The sequence below is a fragment of the Dipodomys merriami genome, unplaced genomic scaffold (genome assembly GCF_024711535.1).
Source record: "Dipodomys merriami isolate MVZ:Mamm:240054 unplaced genomic scaffold, mDipMer1.0.p SCAF_20, whole genome shotgun sequence".
NCBI lineage: Eukaryota > Metazoa > Chordata > Mammalia > Rodentia > Heteromyidae > Dipodomys > Dipodomys merriami.
This window is the reverse complement of record NW_027203382.1, coordinates 3,857,501-3,881,415: the sequence shown is the minus strand read 5'-3', so window position 1 is coordinate 3,881,415 and position 23,915 is coordinate 3,857,501. Positions and strand designations below refer to the sequence as shown.

The 23,915-nt window shown below is 35.7% G+C and overlaps 1 protein-coding gene across 2 annotated transcripts in view; it reads right to left on the bottom strand.

Moving 5' to 3' along the window:
* The window catches only part of Slco4c1 (solute carrier organic anion transporter family member 4C1), a 56,905-nt gene that overhangs the window by 27,246 nt on the left and 5,744 nt on the right, over positions 1-23,915 (bottom strand). For both annotated transcript variants that reach the window (XR_011373718.1, XM_070031015.1), the window contains exons 3-4: positions 3,278-3,460; positions 718-814 (exon numbers count right to left, since the gene is read on the bottom strand). Coding sequence is in view for 1 of the 2 variants with exons in the window: in XM_070031015.1 (XP_069887116.1) it covers positions 718-814; positions 3,278-3,460 (280 nt within the window). In the remaining variant the exon portion in view is untranslated. The remainder of the gene's footprint in view (positions 1-717; positions 815-3,277; positions 3,461-23,915) is intronic.

Below are 23,915 nucleotides of genomic sequence, written 5' to 3'. Positions count from 1 at the left end.
TGGACTAGGACTAATAGCTCAGAGAGCAAATCACATACCCAGCATGATTTTTTACTCATCACTGTGTTTATGCTAAGCTTTGTACAGTTATAGTTCTCCGGGGTAAATTAGGAAATAGTGTTTCACCAGAGGTCACCAACTTCCTTATTCAGGGAAAGAATACGGTGGCTAAGATGGTAAGAGAGAGCTTAGATTTAAAACATCAACTTCATGTCTTGACAGTTTGCCATTTGCCAATATCTGTATAAATTGCCTTACAGAATTAGTGGGAGGGTTAAATAAGATAGGAAACAATATAAGCTAACATTAATATGCTATCAGGATATGATCTATTATTAGTTTTACTACTGTTATTGTCACAGTTGTCAAAGCAAAATAATTGTGATTTCTGTATTACCAGAGATACCAGAGAACTTATTCTAACAGTCATATTCCTTTAAAACCATTCATGCTATCCACCTCCAACTAAGTTTACTGAAAATACAGTTCATTTTTATTACTGATCACTGCTCTTGAATAATATTGGGATCCTAAACACACATATTTAACAAGTTCACTAGATGAAACTATAATGAAAAGTGCAAATAAAGTTGTATATTCAATTTAATTTCCTAAAAATTCCTCATGACATGATGAATAAGCATTGAAAATGTTCTGTAATCTTCACATTTCTAGAACAAAATAAATTTAAATGAAAGAAAATAGATATTGCCTTGCCTTTCTCCCATAGCAATGTCAATGTACATGGTTAACAGTTGTCCGCCCAACACATAGCCAATTGCAGGACCTAAGATTGACATAGAATAGCCAATTCCTAGAAGAAGATTAAAGGCATTAGAAACAGCCATATGGACAATTTATATCAAATAATTGTGATGATAAATACTTCACTGTAGAAAATTCTGACTGGTTAGATCTGCATCAAAATTACATTTATTTCCTCCCTAAAATAATGCAATTTGAATAATATCCACTTAAGACAATGCGTCTAAAATGTATAATCTACTGCAAAACTTGTTGGATTGCAATAATAAATGTAATAAGCCAAATAATTACAAATCTATGGTTAGTTATAGCAATGGCAACTGGTGGCAGGCTAAAACACCTATCACTATCCTTTACTAATCGTTAATCTTGTAGCAATCTTGTAGAAGAATATAATGTGAAACTCTATCTTTCCCACTTTCCATGTACTGGAAAGCATGCATTAATTTCACATTATGGCAGATTTCAAAACCTAGTTCCATTTCATACAAGTAACCAATTCATTGTTAGTCATTTTGTTAGAGACTGCCCCATTTCCATAAGCAATGGGACTAGTTAAACATACATCTGCCAGATATTTTAAATTATCCTACTTAGAACATTTACAAGAAAAAACTGCTGAACTATTTTACTACTGAGGTTCTTATTCTCTCTCATATGCAAAATAGTATAAAAATTCATTTACACCCTAAACTTAGAATATCATTGGCAAAAAAGACGTGTAGTAGATCAAATGTTCAATGATGATAAGATGATCTAAAAAATACAAGTTTTAATCAGTCAACTACTTGAAGAGTATAGCTGTATTTTAAAATGCAACAACTGTAGGAAAAATTGTATTAAAATGCTAGAAAATAGTAATTTTTTTTTTTTTTTTTTTTTTTTTGTCGGTCGTGGGACTTGAACTCTGGGCCTGGGCGCTGTTCCTCAGCTCTTCAACTCAAGGCGAGCGCTCTACCACTTGAGCTATCACCTCACTCCAGAAAATAGTAATTTATAAATTACTTCCTGTGGCAGATAGTTTAAAATGACTTCCAACTGGGTTAGACTGAAATTTTCAGAGAAGTACCTATAAATTTTGTAAGAATATAAAATTATGGTAATTTATATTAGTTATATGTTATTACAGAATATTAATATATGATATATGGACATTTCCATATTAGGAGTATGGTCAAGTAAACTTAATATTACTGTCTTTGTCATGGCTGCACTGAACATACTGACTTCTGATAAGAGTGGAAATGAATCCCCTATTATGGAATAATAAACTGACAAAAACAGAACTTGGAGGTACAATACTGTAATCCCAGAAATGCAGACGTTGAGACAGGAGGATTATAAATTAAAGGCCAACCTGAGCTACAGAGCAGATACCACACAACCCTCTCTAAAAAGAAAAAAAAATGATAAAGAAAATTCATGCTCCAATAAAAGTTAACAATAATTAGATACAGGGTCCTGCATAGTCCAGTTAGCTCAACTTCAAGGAAGGAATTTAAGAGAAATTTAGACTATAGTACATAACCTTTTCTTCCTTTCTTTTTTCTTTCTTTCCTTCCTTCTTTCCTCCTTCTCTCCTTCTCTTCCCTCTTTCTTTTTCCCTTCTTCCCTCCCTCCCTTTCTTCCTCCCTTTCTTCCTTCCTTTTCTTTCTTTCTTTCTTTCCTTTCTCTCTCCTCTCTCCTTCTCTTTCTCTCTCACTATTTCTCATTCTTTCTTTCTCACTATTTCTCTTTCTGTTTCTTTCTGTTTCTTTCTCTTTCTCTCCTTCCTTCCTTCCTTTTCCTTCCTTCCTTCCTTCCATCCTTCCTTCCTTCCTTCCTTCCTTCCTTTTCTCCTTCTTTCATGTTGGTCCTGGAGCATTGTCCTGAGCTTCTTTTGCTCAAGGCTAGCACTCTGCCACTTGATCTATAGCCTCACTTATGGCCTTTTGGTGGTTAATTGGAGATAAGAGTCTCATGGACTTTCCTAACTGGTCTGGCTTCAAACTGAAATCCTTAGATATCAGCCTCCTGAGTAGCTAAAATTATAGGCATGAGACACTGGCGCTGGCTTAAAAACTTGTTCTAAGTATTACTTCACAGTTTTTTCTTTTGAATTCCTGTCATGCCCATCTAGGATATAGACACAGTCTCCATACTCTGTGTAAATTATTCTGGTATTTAAGCAATCCAAACAGAAGGCTGTTCAGAGGGTTTTTCCCACTCAGAAAGAACACATACACAGATGGAATCTCAATCCATTCTATGAACTATCTGGGCATGCAATTTAAATTTTTTATTTAAAAAATAAAATTAGTGCTCCATTTATCTAATGCAAATACTACGACACTACAGCTTTTTCTTTTGTCTTGTTATTGTGGTCCTTGAGTTCAAACCTAGGGTCTATACAAGCAAATGCTCTACAACTGAGCTACATCCCCAGCCCTAACTTTTTAATAAACGTATGCTTTCCTTGGAAAATAAACACTAAGACAAAATGATAGAGACTTGTATTAGAGAGTAAGCTTACCTATATAGAGAGAAGATTTGTGTGTAGGCACAGAGTCATCAATGAAGGCAGTTCCCAAAGTGTAGAGCGGAGTTCCTCCAGTCCCCAGCAACAGTTGTCCCAAGATGAAGACATACAAGTAGTTAGAAAGTGACGAGTGCGAAGATGTACAACTGGTACTATTCCTTGTTGTTAAGCAAGTATCTTTTGTGAAAGAAAATTAATTGTGAAGTTATAGGAGTGAATAATTCAAGTATCTACTTTATAAAATTACACTTGTTTCTGATAACCTTTGTTTTTTACAATCACTTCATTTTGATTATATTTAAATTACAAAAAGACATGGATCACTTAGAGAAGATTTGAAATATCATCATGCAAGAATTTAGGAAACATAAAGCAGAACTAAGAATTAAGAATCAAAATTACAGCCGGGCACTGGTGGCTCATGTCTTTAATTCTAGCTACTCAGGAGGCTGAGATTAGGATCACGGTTCAAAGCCAACCCTAGGCAAGAAAGTCTGTGAGACTCTTATCTTCAATTAACCACCAGAAAACTGGAAGTGGCACTGTGGCTCAAGTGGTAGAGGGCTAGCCTTGAGCTGAAGAGTTGAGGGACAGAGCCCTAGCCCAAAGTTTAAGCCCCACGACTGACCAAAAAACAAAACAAAACAAAAGAATCAAAATTACAAATGTTCAAGAAAGCAAACTAGAGGAAAATGCTACTAAGAAAATTTTAGGAAAAATGATAATGACAATTACCTCAAAGTTAAGACTCCAAAAGGCTTATAAACACATAGAAATAGTAGCACAGAAAGAAACAACATAATATCTATGGACTAAAAGAACTCAAGACCTATTTGAAATGAAGCAATAAAGGTGTCGGAAAGGAAATTCACATAGGAATGAGGAAAAGAGAATAAAGACTGGACAAGTCATAAGACTATAGACTTGAAAATTATGAACAAAATAAAGAAAAAGTAAAGATGCTAAGGTTTGAAAGATTAGAGAATAAGTTATAAATATGAGATTCATCCAAAAGTAACCAAACAAGTAAATAATTAAGTAGGAAAAAAAAACTCAATGTTTAATTAAGGAAACTTTCCTAAAATGGACACCAAAGGCACATACCTGAAATTCTAACTATTCAGGAGGGTGAGATCCTAAGGACCATAGTTCAGAGAATCCACAGAAAAATCCATGAGTCATCATTTCTAATAAGGCAGCAAAATGTTGGACCAGAGGCAAGACTCAAATGGCAAAACATCAGCCAAAAGCAAGAAAACTTTTCCAAAGTTAATCAAGATAGACTTTTTATTTAGAAGGTCATAGAGCATCTCACTAAAAATTAAAGTGTGACTTTTAACACTAAGATATTCTCTGGTAAACCAACTGGATTTTAAAGGTGAAAACATATTATTTTGATCTATCAGGCAAAAATTAATGCACTTATATAGAATACAGGAGATTAAAAAGAAGTAATCTTAAACTTCATTCCATACAGGCAAGCAAAGAAATGCCAGCAAAATTAATCAACAGATTTTTAACAATGAAGATTTTATTCTCAAATTGTCTTGCAGATATACAAGGCAAAGAAACATACCTTATCCTATTTATCTTTTCTTATTTTTTTTTTGTCAGTCATGGGGCTTGAACTCAGGGCCTGGGCGCTGTCCTTCAACTCTTCAGCTCAAGGCAAGCGCTCTACCACTTGAGCCATAGCACCACTTTCAGTTTTCTGGTAGTTAATTGGAGATAAGAGTCTCACTGGCTTTCTTGCCCTGGCCGACTTTGAACCATGATCCTCAGATCTCAGCCTCCTGAGTAGCTAGGATTACATGCCCGAGCCACCACCTCCTGGCTCCTTATCCTATTTTTCATCTCACAGAAATTTGTGGGAAAATTTTAAAAAAAAGAACCTACTGCCTATTATATATGTTCATTCAGAGATACCAGGTGGACATGAAGACCATCAGAAACAAGTTCAAAGTAACACATTAATTTATCTTTAAGAGATAGATACAATACATTCAACTGTTCTGTGAAGTATCCTATGGAATTATTAGTCAAAGAAACTGTCTGAATTGATGTCTGTTGAGAAACCATTTTATTAATAAAACTCAATCTCATTTAAGAAGTTCAATAATAGGTATCAAAATGCAGTTACACAAGAGGAATAAGTTTTTTTTAAGTGATCCACAAAACAGGAGGTAGACTTTAACAACAACCTGTTATATATTTTATGAAGTACAATAAAATTTCAAAAGCTCCCAACACACAGAAATGATAGATACTTAAGGACCAGGAAATGATAAATGCTCTGACTTGATTATTTTCCCATTGTAAAATATATATTTAATTAAGCCAGGTGCTCCGTGGCTCACGCTTGTGATCCTAGCTACTCAGGAGGTTGAGATCTGAGGATCATGGTTCAAAGCCAGCCCAGGCAGGAAAGTCTGTGAGACTCATCTCCAATTAAGCACCAGAAAAATGGAAGTGGCACTGTGGCTCAAGTGGTAGAGTGCTAGCCTTGAGCTGAAGAGCTGAGGGACAATACCCAGACCCAGAGTTCAAGCTCCACTACTGACTATATATATAAATATATAAAATCACACTGTACCCCACAAATATGTATAATTAATATCAAAATTTCATAAAAGCATGTGTTTTGATAATGTACCACAAGATGGAGCTGCCACATTGTTTAGGAGCTGAGAATTTTACCTGACAGATAACAAGTATTTATAGTGGCTGAAGCCAAAAGGACAAAAAGGAAAATCAGAACAATTAGAAGTTAAAAATCTCAAGCTTATTCTAGTGTGTGTGTGTGTGTGTGTGTGTGTGTGTGTGTGTGTGTGTGTGTGTGTGTGTGTGTGTGTGTGTGTGTGTGTGTGTGTGTGTGTGTGTGTGTGTGTGTGTGTGTGTGTGTGTGTGTGTGTGTGTGTGTGTGTGTGTGTGTGTGTGGTGTGCCAGTTCTCGGGCTTGAACTCAAGTCCTATTTCTGAGTTTTTTTTTTTTTTACTTGCACTTTGACAGGCTTAAAAGTCTTCCTTGTGTACTAGCACTCTACCATTTTAGCCACAGCTCTACTTCTAGCTTTTTGCTGGTTTACTGGAGTTATTGAAGTTCAGAGTTTCACAGACTTTCCAGCCTGGGCTGGCTTTTATTCTAACTTTTAAGCCATTCTGTAGCCCACAATCTTAGGCAGTCTTCCTGAAGAACTAGAGGCTCACGTCATTGTTTTCCTAGGGCCTCCCAACTGCAGAGGTAAGAGTGTCTTCTTGGATTCCTCCCCTGCCTAAATCTCCTGGGCACACATTGAAGAGGCTCCAGAGAATCCAGTTCCCCAAATTTCCAGAAACAGGTACATTGAAATGTCTAAACTGTAAACAAAATTTACCTCCTCTCCTTCCTTCTTGGAGAGTGACTTCCAGTCACTACCCTAAAAAAAAAAAGAAAGAAAGAAAAGAAACAAAGAAACAAAGAAAGAGCTACAGACTTTGTTTACATGTAAAAGTTTTACAAGTCCCATTAGCATTTTCTGGCCAGAGGAGCTTAGGTCAGTCACTCTGGCATTCCTTTCTAATGATCTCTTTTTACTTGCTAGGAAACCAGTCCCACCAGCCTTTCTCATAAAACTTAAGATCTTTGAAGGTCAAGATCTAAGGAGGTCTCTATAAGAAGCTGGTTGGGGGACCTACTTGCCTCAAGGACACTGTGGTGTCTATAGCTCTGAAAAATCGGAAAGAATTTTCTTCCTGTACGTGAAGAGCAACAGTCCTAAGTCCAAATTGATATGCTTTTCCAGTAACACAAGACCAGCCAGGTGACAGCAGAGGCCTCCTGGGCTGCTCTGATTTCAAAAACTACAGGAGGTAGGTGGAAAAAGAGTTGCACAAAGAGTCATACCAACAACCTGCCTAATAACCCACCTGCTTCTGAAGCCAGCCTGGCTGCTCTTCTTCCCTGGGAACCTGATCCTAACCCACCCAATGAAGTGATTTTCAAATGGACCTACCACTGTATCCCAGAAAGATAAGAAAAACCCACAGCACAGCAATTATTAAGGTCAACATTAGGACATCAGCCAAATCAATATTTTATGGAGCACATGAAAAAAGTGAACAAACTTTACTATGAAATGAAGTCATTACTTATATGAAAGCAGAAGTGAAATATCAGAAAAGAAATGATGAAAGAAAGAAAGATGAGGTAGGTTGTAGTAGGCAAAGAAACAGAGATAACTGAAAGGGACATAAAAGTGGAGAAACAAAACACAGATCTCATAAAGCAGCAAGATGAAAGCAAAGATAAATTGCTCTTCCAGCAAGTGAGAAGTACATGGAAGAGGCATGAGGGAAATGCCTGGTAACAAACAAAGGGGAAATATTTAAAGTCTAATATATGGGGCTGGGAAGGTGGCTCAGTGGTAGAGCGCTCACCTTGCATGCCCTGGTTCAATTCCTCAGCACCACATGAGCAGAAAAAAAAAAAAGCCGGAAGTGGCACCGTGGCTCAAAGTGGTAGAGTGCTAGCCTTGACCTGAAGAGCTGAGGGACAGCGCCCAGGCCCAGAGTTCAGGCCCCACGACCGGACCCCCCCCCCAAAAAAAATCTAAAATATGAACACATAAAATACTCAAATAGGGTGAAAGTACCTGAGAAGAAAAACTAAAAACCATGAAAGAAAATACTCAACAATGTGACTTAAGACAAAAATGCTGAATCTAACACATATGAATGAGAACTTTATACTTCAAATCTATCTACTAGGTATCACAAAATACAGCAGACTGGACCCTGAACAAGGGTTATTGAGTATTTTGTGCCTCTCTTTCCCTCTGTGTTAGTAGTAAGTGGTATTAACATGCATTTTATATATATATATATATATATATATATATATATATATATATATATAAAGTTCACAATACTGTATATCATGTATTAATTCCTATTTTTTTTCCTCCATCAATATCTAGCACCACACAGACCTCTGCTCTATAAAGACACACTTTGGAAAAATACTGGTTATAGTATGACAGAGGCGCCAAGTAAAAATAAACAGAGACACCTACTCAGATGATTACAAAAGACATTTCATGGATACTTTGAGTGCTTGAGAGAACTGGCGATCTCTGGCTGGCTAGTGACGTGTTCACCATGGAAAGCTAGTCTTAAGGTCATACTTGGCAATCCCATGGCAGTAGACGTTCATGTCAAGTGAAGACAGTCTTAAAGACTGAGCAGGCCTCTTACTGGGTTGGTTCTGAGAGACATTCCTAGAGCAGAAATCTATAATCAGAGAGAGTTTCAGTCTTTCCCATGAACACTAACCTCCATTTCATTGAAATGTGAGACATGTGACCTCATTTTTAACAAGTTTAATAAGATGTCATAGACTTTCAGCAAAATATTACCAGGGCGTAAGGAAAATTCAGTCATCCTACTTACAACTGAAGTTGAAATGGTATTAACTACCAGTGGTCTTCACACAAGATTATAAGAGAAAAAGAGAAGCAAGGACAGTGGACAATCAGATCTTCCTCCGTCACACACCAGAGGCCTGAGATTAATAAGTGTCTTTCTATCATCTGCCAGGCTATCCCTTTACCACTGCCACTCCTCAATCGATCTGAGATTTTACATGGTCTCTAGCTCTTCTATCTCTACTGAGTTATGACAATTTTACAAGCTCTATTGGGAGTGGAAATGTTAGGTTTCAAGTAAGTTCTTACATTCCAAAATATATTTTCCCTTGAAACCATTGAAAAAAAATAAAATAAAACTATTTTCTCTTGGCATGTACGATCTATTAACTCTACCAGTTTGTGGCCCTCTGCTTACCTTTTTGTTGACTATTTCATTAAAGTGATTAAAAAAACTAATTAGGGAATAGTCTCAGCTTTGGATTTAAGGAGTTAACCATTGTTCCTTGATGGAAGCATTCACATCTTAGGCATTAGGATAAACAGGACCCATAGAGTGAGCAAAACTTCTATTATTAAATAAGAGAGAAGTGGGATCACTCCTATAATCCTAGCTAGTCAAGAGCTTGAGATCTGAGAATCACAGTTCAAAGCTAGCCCGGCAGGAAAGTGCAAGTACAAAAAAAAAAAAAAAAAAAGCCAAAATGGAACTGTGGCTTTGAGCAGAAAAAACAAAGGGGCAGAGTGCTCAGGCCCTGAGTGCAAGCCCCACATTAAAAAAAAAAAAGAAAAAATCCATTTAAATAGATACAACAAGGAAAAGCACCAAACTATTGTCAATCTTTATTCTCTACCCTGCACATTGTGGCTAGAGAAGACCACAGAATGGCTTCTGCCTTATTATGATCTACCATGCCCTGTAGGGAAGGAAACTATGTTTTGCAAGTTATTCAACAGAAACCATTCTAAAAAACCAGCAGCTTCTGGTCACTAGGGAACATTGCAAGACAAGTAAATTGCATCAGTAGATGTCTATAGGAAATCTCTTTGCTGCAAATGTGTTTCTCACTCAAAATGATGTTGCATACAATATAATGATCAAGAATAAAGTATTATTATGTCAGCCAAATAATGGTGAATGATTGCTAGATGCATTACAACAAATGAAGACAAATTCATACCTATAAAATTTATTTATCCCAGAAAGACAATTTCTAGCCAAGATAAATGTTCTTTGGCTCACCTTAAATCCTAATATATTAGGCCTGAGTTACTGCTGTAATTGGTACATCAGGCAATTTGTCTGTAGAAGAGACAGACAGGCTAGAATTGTGGAAAGGGGCATGATTTTGAACCCATGTTTAGCTTTTTTTTTTTTTTTTTTGGGGGGGGGGGTCCGGTCATGGGGCCTGAACTCTGGGCCTGGGCACTATCCCTCAGCTCTTCAGCTCAAGGCTAGCGCTCTACCACTTGAGCCACAGCGCCACTTCTGCCTTTTTTCTTTTTGCTTCTGTGGTGCTGAGGAATCGAACCCAGGGCCTCATGCATGCAAGGCAAGCACTCTACCACTGAGCCACCTTCCCAGCCGCATGTTTAGCTTTCGTTAAAGTCATTATGAGTATTTTTTACCTGAGATAATTCTGCAAGTATTACTGTAGCTGAAGAAAGACAATGACATTCACATGAACAGTCAATCCTGAGGGTCTCTTCTGAAACCGATGACTTCACATAGCACCAACAAGTAACAAAACTGTCTTTATATTCCAGCCCCATTCCAGAATACACACTCAGCTTACATTCCTTATTCAGCCTTTGTATTTTTTTGTCAAGCTTCTGACTGACCAGCCCATCTGTCATAGCTGTACATGAATAGATATAGATCTGTACTTTAAACATTCTTTCCTTCTATTGAAGGTTATGTTCCATTTACCATGGCTTCTTAGGAACATGACTGATTGTAGCTGTTACTCAGAACACTTCATTTGTGGTAGTTGATGGTATACTTTTTAGACTCTTTACAAAGCAGGCTATATATTTTTTTCCTGTGTTCACCAGCCATAGGGAAATTTCTGTAATATCCTCACAATGAAGACATAGGTTTGTGTAGTAAGATCATGCTAACTTCTCCTTTTGATGATAACCTTCCTCTAATTTCAAGAGAGGAAGTACAAGTTATCAAAAACTAGTAATACAGTTACTTGTGCCTTCCACAATTACTTTTTTCTACCACTTAATTTAACAATGAGCATTACCTTCCATGTCAAATTGTATGATTTGCTACATAAAGTTCTAGGGAAGTATGAGAAATTCAGGTCACATGATATTGTCATATGCCTAACTACAGCAGAAGCCCTGTGATTCTATCTACTCAGGAAGATGATATCTGAGAAGCACAGTTTGAAGCCAGCCTGGGCAGTACAGTCTATGAGACTATTATCTCCAATTCACCACCAAATAGAATTAGAGGTGTCGTTCATGTGATAGAGTGCCAGCCTTGAGCAAAAAGCTAAGGGACACTCCCCAGGTGCTGAGTTCAGGCCCCAGTACTGACACATTAAAAAATTAAAATAAAATAAAAATTTAAAAAGCCAGATGCCAGTAGCCCACACCTGTAATCCTAGCTACTCAGGAGTCTAAGATTCAAGCCCAGGCAGGAAAATCTGGTTTTTGGTCTCCCAAAAACTACTCAATAAAAAAGCCGGAAGTGGTGCTGTGGCTCAAGTGGTCAAATGCTAGCCTTGAGCAAAAGAAGCTCAGAGTTCAAGGACCAGAGTTCAAGACCCAAGATTGGCAATAAGTATATACATATAATCATAAATACAGAAATAAATAATTTTAAATTAAAAAATAAAGATAAGTATAGAAATAACCTACAGTTTATAGAAGCAACTAAAGACCTGCTTTCCAAATGAAGAACAGTTATAGGTAAGAGAAGTGATAGTCTCATTATGAAAACTGTGTCCTCACTATGAATTCCCTATGGACGTTGCCAGAGGCTACTTCCACTTTCCTGATTGTAAAACACAAAAGCCTTTACATAGTACAGAACTTTACTCTCTTCAACTCTTCACTAAAATCTGGTTGGTAGACTCCTGTACCATTTAATGAATGAGCTAGAGTTGGTACAAATGTGATAGAAAATATCTCGACAGGCTCAGTATGCCTCTATTGTAATAGAGCCCAGGCTTGACAGCCAAGGCTGTCAAAATTCTAGAAATTTAACAACTATAGGAAACCTCTATGGTTCATCATTTACTCTCTTGAATGCAAAGGTTGTCTAAAGCATCTGAAACACTTTTCAATTGCCATTTAAGTACAGGTAACTATTTGTTGTGGAGGACTCTCCTATTGGATGGTAGGATGCTAACGGGCATCCACAGTCTCTACTCACTAGCTACAAGAAGAATCCTCTACTCAAGCTGCAATAATAATATTAAAAAAATGTTTCCACATACAGCAAATTGGCTGCAATTGAGAACCACTGCTCAAGACTACATGATGACAGAGATCAAGTTGGTTCAAATAATACTGAGATGTAACAGTGATGATATAGTCTTAATTTCCATAGAAAAGCAAACCCCTTGGTGCACACCCATAATCCTAGATAGATAAGAGACTAAGCTATGAAAGATGAAGATCCAAAGCCAGTATAGTCAGGAAAAGTCCATGAGACTAGCCAAAATAACTAGCAAAATTTAGAGATCCAGGAGTGGCTTAAGTAGGAAAGAATCAGCTAAGAAAACAAGTCTCGTGAGTGTGAGGATCTGAGTTCAAACACCAAAAACAAACAATAAGTAAATAAAACCAAAAAAACACAAACAACACCAAATCCTATGAGAATACAAGTATGATCTGAATATGAAGATCTATTGCTTTAAAGATCATTTAAATGTAAACCATTCGACAAAATTGATATAGGAATGGAAAAAATATGTACTCTCAAAAAGAGAAGGAAAAAGAAAAGAAAGTGTATGTGTGAGAGAAGGAGAAGCAAGAAAGCAAACAAGCAAACCACCTTGGTTTTATAGCTGAAAAGTCAAAGAAACTTACCTCTAAGGTCAAGATCTACATATTAGGTAGCTAAGGCTGCGCCTATTTATGCTTGAACAAATATAAAATCTAGAACCAAGACAATATCTCCACCAGATTATGTTTGGCATAAGAAACAATAATGAAGTACAGCCTTTCTGTACTACTTTATTATGCAGGCAACCTAGACAAATGCATGCTCTTTCAAATCTTTCATGGTGTCACTAAGCTTTAATTCTCCTAACAATCTAGTATTATTTGTTTACTATCTTGTTCAGAGGATTCTGCTCAGCCCTTCTAAAAATTTGCCAATTGTACCAGCTAATGCATATATACTTTTCCTGTATTCTTAAAATAAAAGATGTGCCACCAATGTGATGATCATGACTGGCTAATATATACCCTATCTATAATCTTAGTCCAAAGGACTCATTTTTCTCTCATAGGGTAAGGTCTCAGTGATAACTTAGTGAGTCCAGAAGAGCTATGACTCAACAATCACACTAGTCCTTTCCATTTTATGTTCAATCAAGATCTACAGGGTGATCTTGGATTCCTTCTCTGTATGGTCCTAATAAGGGGCCTCTTGCCCTTACCTTAAATCCGTTAGAGCAGTTTCAGAGCAAGTAAGAAAAGAAGAAAGTCTGAATAAAATCCTCAGTCTAATAATATTAATTACAAGACTATCATAACTTATAAACACAGATTGCTAGGCCTTTAACAAACACTCAAAAAACTGTATAATAAATACACACAAAGCACTACTACTACTTAATCAAAATATAATTCTGGAAATATCCAACCAGCCCATAGGAAAGTAGAAAATATATAAATTAAAAAGAAAAAGAACAAACACAAAATGAAACCTAAAAGTATAACCTTAAACTTTAACATACCAAATTTAGAATCTACATGTCTAAATATCATTACAAAACAGACATTGGAGATGGGTGCTAGTGGTGCATGCCTATAACCTAATCATTCAAGAGGCTAAGACCTGGAAGGTAGCAGTTCAGACCCAATTTAAGCAGAAAAGTCTTTGAGTTTCTTCCAATAAGCCATCAAAATGCCAGAATGGAGGCATAGCTCAAATGGTAGAATGCTAGCTGTGAGCAAGAAAGCCAGGTGCAAATGCAAGGCTCTGAGTTCAAGTCTCCATATCTAGTTACATATGGTTCCTCCCTCACCCCCTCCCCCACACTAGATATTCAGAATGGATTTAATAAACTATAATCTAGTAGGTGTAGTCTACATGAAACTCAGTTCAATTTTAATGATATGCATAAGTTGACATTTAAAGGATAGTTAAAAATACATATCATCCAAATATTAATCAAAATAAAGTAGGAAGTTATATCAATATGAGAGGAAAAAAACTGACCTTGGAGCAAATAAATTGATCAGAAACAGAGAAGGATCACAAAATGTAAAGATAAGTTGATGTACTAATAAAACATAGTAATTTTAAATACATATTCAACAATGGAGCTGCAAAGCATGGAACAGAAAATGAAAGGACAGGCAAATCTATAATTACATTCAAATTACATTCAAATACTTCAAGACTTCCTCTGAACAACTTATAGAACTAGACAGAAAATTAATACGAATGTGGAATACCTGTCAATGTCTATCAAGATCATCTAAAATGGCATTTATAAAGACTTCCCTAAACAATGGCAGAACACACTTCATTTTACAGTTTCTGGAGAACTCTTTTAACCCAGACAATAATTTGAACCATAAGCCAATCTTCAATAAAATATAAGGAATTAAAATCTTACCAAGTAAGTTTTCTGATTGGTATGCATCAATAACAAAAAGACTACAGGAAAATTTCCAAATTTTACCAATCAAACACCAGTTCAAGTATCTATGACAAAGAAAAAGCATGTGGGGATATAAAAAATACATTGATTCAAATGAAAATGAAAGTATGATCTAATATGATTGCAACATAGAACAAAGCAATACAAGAGGAAATATATAATAAAAATCAGAAAATCTGAATGGATAATGTAAGCTTTCATGTCAAAGAAGACATTAAGCTGAAACCAAGCAAAAGGAAACATAGCAAAAAATATCAGTGAATTTAGAAATAGAAAAATAAACAATAATCAATGAAACTAAAAGCCTTTCATTGAAAAGATGAATGAAACTGAATACCTCTAGAAAGACTAATAAGGAAAAAGAAAGAATAGACAAATACTATCAATGCCAGAAATGCAAGGACTTCACTACAGACCCTTGCAGACAGCGAAAGGAGAACAAATGTGACAACTTAGCTCCAATAGGCCAAATGAAGTACATTTGAAGGGGGCAGGGAGGGAAAACATACATTTTAACTGATAAATTCCCCCAATAGAAAACTATAGGAACATATGACTTCATTTGAAGAATTCTAACAAAAATATAAAGAAAAATTAGCATATGTTGCAGACATCATAGCTGATAGATAGAAAACTAAATGAGGATCATATATTGTCATACAGAGTGCCAGCAAAAATCTACATGCACTTCCTCATGAGCCTAATCATTATGCTACATTGCTACATACTTTCATTAAATGTATATTAGATCAATGAAACAGAAAAAAATGACAGAAAAATATACTGACCAACTTTTAAGAACCACATTACAAAAATAAAGTTTCTTCATTTTTTTTCTTACCACAAACCACATTTTTACCAATCTTTCTGAGGAAGCTACAAAATCAATTGCTTAATTATTCAACACATTTTCTCTAGTAGATATAGCTAACTATGCCTATATGCCTATAGTTTAAAGGCCCTATCAAAGATTTTGACTTTATATATGAAGATAAATAATGTCCAACCCAAACACGCTGTTGCATGTTCACACTGAATTAGAAATACTGTAGCGAAACCAACATTACAGCAATCACTCATGACACAAACCAAAGCAAAAGCAGTTCACTACTATTTCTGAAAATGCTTCTCATTTTAGCTTCCTTTTTTTTACATTGCAAAATTTCTCAGATCTTAAATGTTATCCATGAAGGTCATTTATAGCAAATAATTCTTTCCTCTGATAAACATTATTCTTCCTGATTTAGTGGCGCTTTTTCAGAATTTGTTACTACTTTTTCCTCAGGAAAACCTGGAAATACTGTGCCTAATTTTTATGAAATCAATATACTATTTTATAAAGACTATAGTCCCCTAAAATTAGCATTGTCCCTTCAGAGCACAGAGAGATAGAGAAACAGACAGTCTGACAGACAGACATTATTCTTTAAGACCAGTTTTGGAAAATGGAGTCAGAAAATCCTAAACTGTATTTATCTACCATTGCCTAGTTTCATTTCATTGTACTGCAGAAGAAATCATTAGACAACTGGTAGAAGAGATCCATTCATTCACTGCATATTTGACAACTCAATAAACTTTTTTTTCTCACCTTAGATATTTTTTAGGTAAGATTTCATACTTTTTGCCAGGGCTGGCCTTGAACCACCATTCTAGCTATGCTTCCTGGGATCACAGATCTATATACCACGCCCAACTTGCTTTATGAGAGGACATCTAACTTTTTGTTGAAATTGGCCTTGAATCATGAGCCTCCTGATGTCAGGCTCCTGAGAACTAGGGATTCTGGCCATGAACCATCATGACAGGTCAACAGATATTTCTTGATAATTTACTTTATATGCTGTTCTAGGTGCTGAGCATAATGAAGTTTCTAAACTTAATAAAGGTTGCAAAAATATCCTTAGACCCACCACAGAATAGAAGATGCCCATTAAAATATCAACCTGGGAGAGGAATGATAAAGTGAGGGGTGGAAGCACAATAATAGTTACAAGCAGGGCAATCAATTCTCCTGGTCACTACTAACGCAAAACCCTACACATCCTGCTTATAAGACTCACAAAATGCATTTTTATTTTTATGTTGATGCAGTAAGACATCCATACATCTGTCACTTTTGCCCAAACTCATTTAACCATGAGATAAACTTTTACAATACTCAATATGCCTAGAAGTTAAGCCCTGAAGATTATGGTGGCTTGAGAATGCTGGAATACGATTTGTTTTGTTTTGCTTTGCTTTTTGTCGGTCATGGGGCTTGAACTCTGGGCTTGGGCGCTGTCCCTCAGCTCTTCAGCTCAAGGCAAGTGCTCTACCACTTAAGCCACAGTGTCACTTCCAATTTTCTGAGTGGTTTATTGGAGATAAAGAGTCTCATGGACTTTCCTGCCTAGGCTGGCTTTGAACCATGATCCTCAGATCTCAGCCTCCTAAGTAGGTAGGGTTATAGGCATGAGCTACCAGCACTGGGCAGGAACATGTTTTCACCCTTGCTGAAGATCAGGAAGTTTTTAAACTACTAAGAACAAGCAAAGGATATTTTGTGAGTAACACAGAATTTATGCTAATACCTCATTGATAACATTTTCCTACATATTTTTCTCTGAGAGTTTTACTTTAAAAATTAAGTCAGTCATTGAATTTCAATAGTACCAACTATGTTAAAGCAGTTAGTATTTTTTCTTAATTTTTTTCTTTTTCTGATGGCTCTGTATGCTTTAATTTATATATGGTGTACTCATGTGCACATCTGTAGGAGGTGAGGAGAGGGTACAGATTCAGAGGAAAAAGGATAAAAAAGTGCAGCAGTGGAGCACACTGGATATTGATAGAAGTGAACTATGCAACTCGTGGGTGGAGATGGGAGGGAGCAAATGGAAGAGAATGAGAGAACAGATGTCTGAGAAAGGAAATGTACCTAGTACCTTACATACATTAAAGTAACCCTGCTGTGCATCATCTCTAAAACGACAATAACATAAATTAGGGAAAAAAGATAAAAGAAAAAAAAGCACCTAATATTTCATGGTGGTTGTGAGACTCCTATTTTAAAAGAAAACATTTTTTTTTAAATCCTAAAATGTAAACAAACTTTCTTCTTTTCCCACAGTTAAAGGTCTCATAATGAAACCAGCTTGACAATGTGTTTTCAGAATTGGTTTACAATAATCTGGATAATATTTTTAAGAAAATATTGATTCCTGTGTGCTGTTCCAGATTTTCTGAAGAAATGCACCCACAAGTCAGAATTAAATAAGGACAGTTATCTGGGTAGTTTAAATTATCTAAGGAAATGGCAGGGGAGAGACTGAAGAGCCTCTGTAAAAGTTACAACTTTATCTAGGGCACTGACTACCTCTAACAACTCTTTTCATTTTGCAAATTAAATTTTAGTATTTTTATTGCACCACCGTATCTTGTAGCCTAGAAAGGGATTTCTACTAAAGAAGAGGGAATAGTAAAAGGAAAGAGTGCTCATAGATCTAATAAAATTACATCATTCTGCTGAATTAGTAGTTGGAAAGCTCTAGGATTTTTTTTATCCCTGATCTTCTTCAATCTGAACATTCCATAATTTATAACAGACACACAAATGAGAAAAGGAAAAAAAAAAAACAAGTTAATAAGTAACTGGTTGTAGCAGCAATGACATAGCAGCAATGACATAGCATGTGAGGTCCTGAATTCAAATTCCAGAATCCACCCCTTCTCTCCAAAATGCCTACTTTTAATAATCAAAGATAAAGAAGAAAGCTGTAACTACAAATTAAGTGAGACTCAACTCTGAGTCTGACTCTGATTATTTTCCTAAAAAAACTGTTATTTCCTCAGCAAAACCAAAGCTCTCTGCAGAATTCTCCCCTCAAACACCAATTCTAAACATTTAGCAATTTAATGCCTCAGGTAGTAGAAATTTGTATCATTGAAGGTTACCATGTTTTAGGGAAAAGAGCCAGATAACAGGAACGATATAGCTTAGATCAATAAAGGAACAGAAGTTCATTATAGTAACTATTCTTCTTATAATTTCTTGGTATTTAAAAATAAGCTCCCTCAATAAACTGGGTGAGAGCAAGGGAAAGGTTAATATTATCCAAAAAGAAATGTACTCATGATCTGATTTATGTAACTGTAATCCCTCTGTACATCACCTTTATAATAGCAATGATAAAAAATAAAAAAATAAGGGGCTGGGAAGGTGGCTCAGTGGTAGAACGCTTGCCTTGCATGCCTGAGGCCCTGGGTTCGATTTCTCAACACCAAATAGGCAAAAAGAAAAAAGTGGCGCTGTGGCTCAAGTGGCAGAGCGCTAGCCTTGAGCTGAAGAGCTAAGGGACAGCGCCCAGGCCCAGAGTTCAGGTCCCACAACCGGACCCAAAAAAAATAATAATAAATAAAAAATAACCTCCCTCCCAGAATCTCAAGATCAAAAGATCATTTTGTTAACAACATTTATATAAATCTCATCAAAAAGGAATTAAGGGCTGGAAATGTGGCTTAGTGGTACAGTGCTTGTCTAGCATGCATGAAGCCCTGGGCTCAATTTCTCAGTACCATATAAACAGAAAAAGCCAGAAGTGGTGCTGTGGCTCAAATGGTAGAATGCTAGTCTTGAGCAAAAAAGCTCAAGGACAGTGCCCAGGCCCTGACTTCAAGCCCCAGGACTGGCAAAAAAAAAAAAAAAAAAAAAGGAATTAAAAGATCATGGATGAAAACAGGGTTATGCGATAATGACTTTTTATTACATTAAAAAAAATTGTTAAATTGCTGTTAAGATATGTCAAAGTGAGTTTCACTATCTGAAGTGAAAAAGGACTTCTTAATGTTAAATGATATATTTGAAAATATTTTATGACAATATTCCATCTTTGAGTTGTATAGAAACTAGCTCTCACTAGCTCTCTCTCTCTCTCTCTCTCTCTCTCTCTCTCCCTCTCTCTCTCTCTCTCTCTCTCTCTCTCTCTCTCTCTCTCTCTCTCTCTCTCTGTCTTGTATCCCATAACAACTAAAATTTCCCTGTGATGAATTTTGTCAGCTCCACTTAAAAGTTATATATCTCTAACCTTTATGTTTCTATTTACAGCTCCCTGGTACAAAAAATTCTCCCAAACCTGTTTTATTTTTTTTTATTTTTTACAAAACAATAGAAAATCAAGCTGATTGTAAATATGCCTTTCTACCTTTTGCTAACACTCGTGTGTGTGTGTGTGTGTGTGTGTGTGTGTGTGTGTGTGTGTGTGTGTGTGTGTGTGTGTGTGTGTGTGTGTGTGTGTGTGTGCATACTGGTCCCATGGCTTAAACTCAGGGCCTGGGCGCTGTTCCACTAGCACTTTTGAGCCACAGCTCCACTTTCTGCTTTTTGGAGGTTAACTGGTGATCAACATCTCAGGGACTTTCCTGCCCAGGCTAGCTTCCAACCACAATCCTTAGATCTCAGCTTTCTGCGTAGAAGATTACAAATGTGAACCACTAGTACCTCATTTACCTTTTACTATTCTAAACCTCCTGTGGAAATTATCCATGCTATCATATTCATATTTTGTTTCCTTCTATGTACTGTTACAGTACTTTAATTTCCTCCTAGAGATTAACTCACTAAAATGAGCACTGATTTTCCTCAAACACACATACACAAACATTCATTAATTTCCTTAGTGTTCATTTCAAATGAAACTACATCTTTGATTTCAATTAATATATTTATTTCTTAATGGTATACTCCCATATGTAACATTATGCTTTGTTAGATTATGCTACTGAAGAAGATTTTATGTTCCCATTGCTCATAATTTATAGGATATTTTCAAGTTATTTCATTATCTTTTCCACTGACATATAGTTTTCTTCTACACTGCCAGACAAATAATTCTGGTTTTATGTTCCAGGTTTTCATATTTACAAAAGTATATTTTATTTACTTGAACAAACAAGCTATGATGTTTTAAAGAAATGCAAACTATTATGGTAACTTCTTGAAATTAGTAAAAAAAACTGGAGTCACTCATAATAATCTACAAAATAAGCATAAGGTCTAGATTAGTTTACGCTACTGTTAATCACAACACTAATAAGAAGTCACTTCATATTATAAAAACAAGGAATTCATGATTTCTAACATTCATTCCACTTCTAACTATCTGGGTCCTTTCAGATGTCTCATGTAATTCAACTGAATTGTGCATCTGTTATATTGTAAACCTTTAAACACATACACACACACACACAATGATATTTCTGGTAACAAAGGTATTTAGAACTAAAAAAGAATGGAACTCAAAAAAGAAAAAAAAGTATATCTGGGCATGTTCATACTTTGACATGGAGTAACTGACATATCCCTTCCCCCCAAACTAGTGACAGCATCAGTTAAAAATTAGAATGAGGAAGTCCTTTGAACCCAGTGTTTGCACTTGGAGGAATTAAGACTACTGAATTAACATTTAGGTATTTAGGTAAACATGTTCAAGGATATGTATTGCAACAGTGTAATGTAATATGTAATTTATACTTTATCAAGTCCAAACTCAGATTTGTTATTTCCACTCACAATTCTCCTTGTCTCCTGCATGCTAGTACACAGTCCCAGTTGGTCAGGGCAAAATACCAAGGAGAGAAAATGCATTCCTCCTTCACAAAAATCTAATAGTGAGTTTTACCTCTTTTTCATCTAAAATATTTACCAGTCATCCTCCAGATACCTATTATTATCTACTCAGGCCCAACCACCTTTCTACCTCAGCTGGACTATGGTAAAAACTTACTGGTGTTTTCTTCCCTATTACCCTTGCCTTTCAGAATTGTAGAAGCCAAACAGAGTGTTTTATTTTCTATTTTATTTTACTTTATTTTAGATAGTACTGGGGTTTGAACTCAGAGCTCATGCTTTCTCAATTAGCACTATACCACTTGAGCTCTTTCAGCTTTCTGCTGGTTATATTTTAATGGTTATTTTGGAGATGGAATCTAACATACTTTTCTGCCCTGTCTGGGTTCAACCCAAGATGCTCCAGATCTCAGCAACTTGATTTAGTCTAGGATTACAGGCATGAGCCACCAGGATTCAAGCCAAGATGATCATTTTAAAACATGAACTTCCCATTGTAAAATTTATCCATGATTTTGCTCTGTATTTCATACAACATCTAAGACTTCACTGGCATCTGCCTGGTTTTCCAGGCTCATTACTTGACATATTTCCTCATACTGTGACCATGGCAAACTAATCAATCCTAAAACTAATCAAGCTCCAAGACACTTAGTCAAGGTTTTCCTCCAGCATGGAAGCATTTTTTTTCAAGAACAGTCCCTTGTTATTCAGGATTATCATAGTATGGAATGTAGTTTATTTAATTGCCCATTTATAATTAACCTCAATCAAAATTATCTCATTTGTTAATTAGTTGTATATTTTTCCCTAATAATATAATAAAGTCCTGCTGACATGAACTGCTTTACTACTACTTCGACTGTTCTTGAGACAGGATCCCACTATATAGCCTAGGCTTGCCTTGAAATCACAGTCCTGCCTCAGCCTCCTTAAAATATGTGTCACCATGCCTGACTTCTTGTATTACTTTATCTCAATGCTATATGCAATCTATGTCAATATATATTTGTTTTATGAATGGTAAAATAACTTGAGTTTTTCTACTTCAGTGATCTACTAAATCTGATCTACTAGAATGGCAAAAAAAAAAAAAAAAATCAGCCAGATCAACAAAGATTATAACAACCTGCACAGTGCACAGCAATAAGTAACTGATCTGGCTGCATTAATCTCAACTTCATTTCTGGACACACACACACACACACACACACACACACACACACACACACACACACACACACACACACACACACACACACACACACACACACACACACACACACACACACACACACACACACCTTAATTTGTAATCATTTCCCTAAGCTCTTGACATTGGCTATAGTTCTAGTATTATAAGATTTAATACTGTGAAAATCATGGAAGACAAACCTGGCTTATATAGTATAAGATAATTTATGTTTGAGTTACAGTTTAGAAAGTAAAGACTTTTTTTAAAGCAAGTTTTGTATACATTAAGAACAAGAAGAGCATCAGATTAACCAGAAGGGTGAGAATCTAGAAATAACTCAAGGATTACCACCTAAAAGCTCTCCACATAAAACCATTTCACTATCATCAATCAGTACCATGTGTTCTTGGGTGGCAGATTATAAAGTTTAGACTGTTCCTGATTATTTAGATTTCAGAGATGTAAAGCTAGAGCCTAGGCTACAATGTGTGCCTTACTTCTAAAATCATCCCAACTCAGTTATGTGACATATGCTTTATAACCTTATCCAATCTACTAGATTCCATAAAAGCACTTTTCCCACTGACCAAATATCTCCTTATTCTATGCATTCCAAACTCTACCATGTCTTGAAAGTATCCTTTATTCATCCATGTTTGAATCCTCTATTTGTGTTTCTAAAATATGGTACATTTACCTAAGAAGTATACGATAAAACCACACTACATAATACATTTGTTATTAAGAACATGATCTTATTTGTATTTTATAATTTATTTGATAAATTACTTATAATTTAGAAACTGATTATGGGAGAGACTAGTACATCAGTATTAATTTTCATTAATACAAACATTAAATTAAATTTTGTATATATAAAAATTTAAAATTTTTGGATATTTACAATTCATCAATTTGTACAAAGAATGCCTATCATACAGTCATCTCATCATCTTTCTCTCTTACTCAAGAGGTTTTTGTTGTTGTTTTTTTGTTTTTTTTTTTTTACTTATATAACTCCTAAAATCTTCTGACTTTGTAACCATCTGACTTTACTATTAATGATTTCAAAGTCTGCTATTGCAAGTCCCAGAAAAGACATAAAAATGCCATGGTGCACTCTCATTAACACATACCTCTAGCTCTACACTAATTGTTTTTCCATTAAAAGTGATTCTTTGAAAAGAATAAATTTCCTTCCTGTGATGTTGAATAATGTACTTCATCTAAGCACAGAGCAACACCAGACCAAAACTAGAGGTTTCTCTGAAACTAGAGGTATCTCAAAATGAGAGTCCAAATTAAAGTTAGTTTCAGTTCTTAAGAAAAGTCTCCTATGAATGTCACCTCTTCTTAAGAAAAGTCTCCTATGAATGTCACCTCTTCTTATTATCTCAAAACAAGAATCCACAATGTGCAGGGCATACAGCTCTAAAGACTGTAAATAATAGAATGAAAAGAAAAACTATAGATCACAGATCCTATGGGATCACAACACCTGCAAAGGAGAAAAAAATCATTTCTTTGTAAACAGGATTGTATGCCGGGGAATGAGAATTGGGATTAAAAAC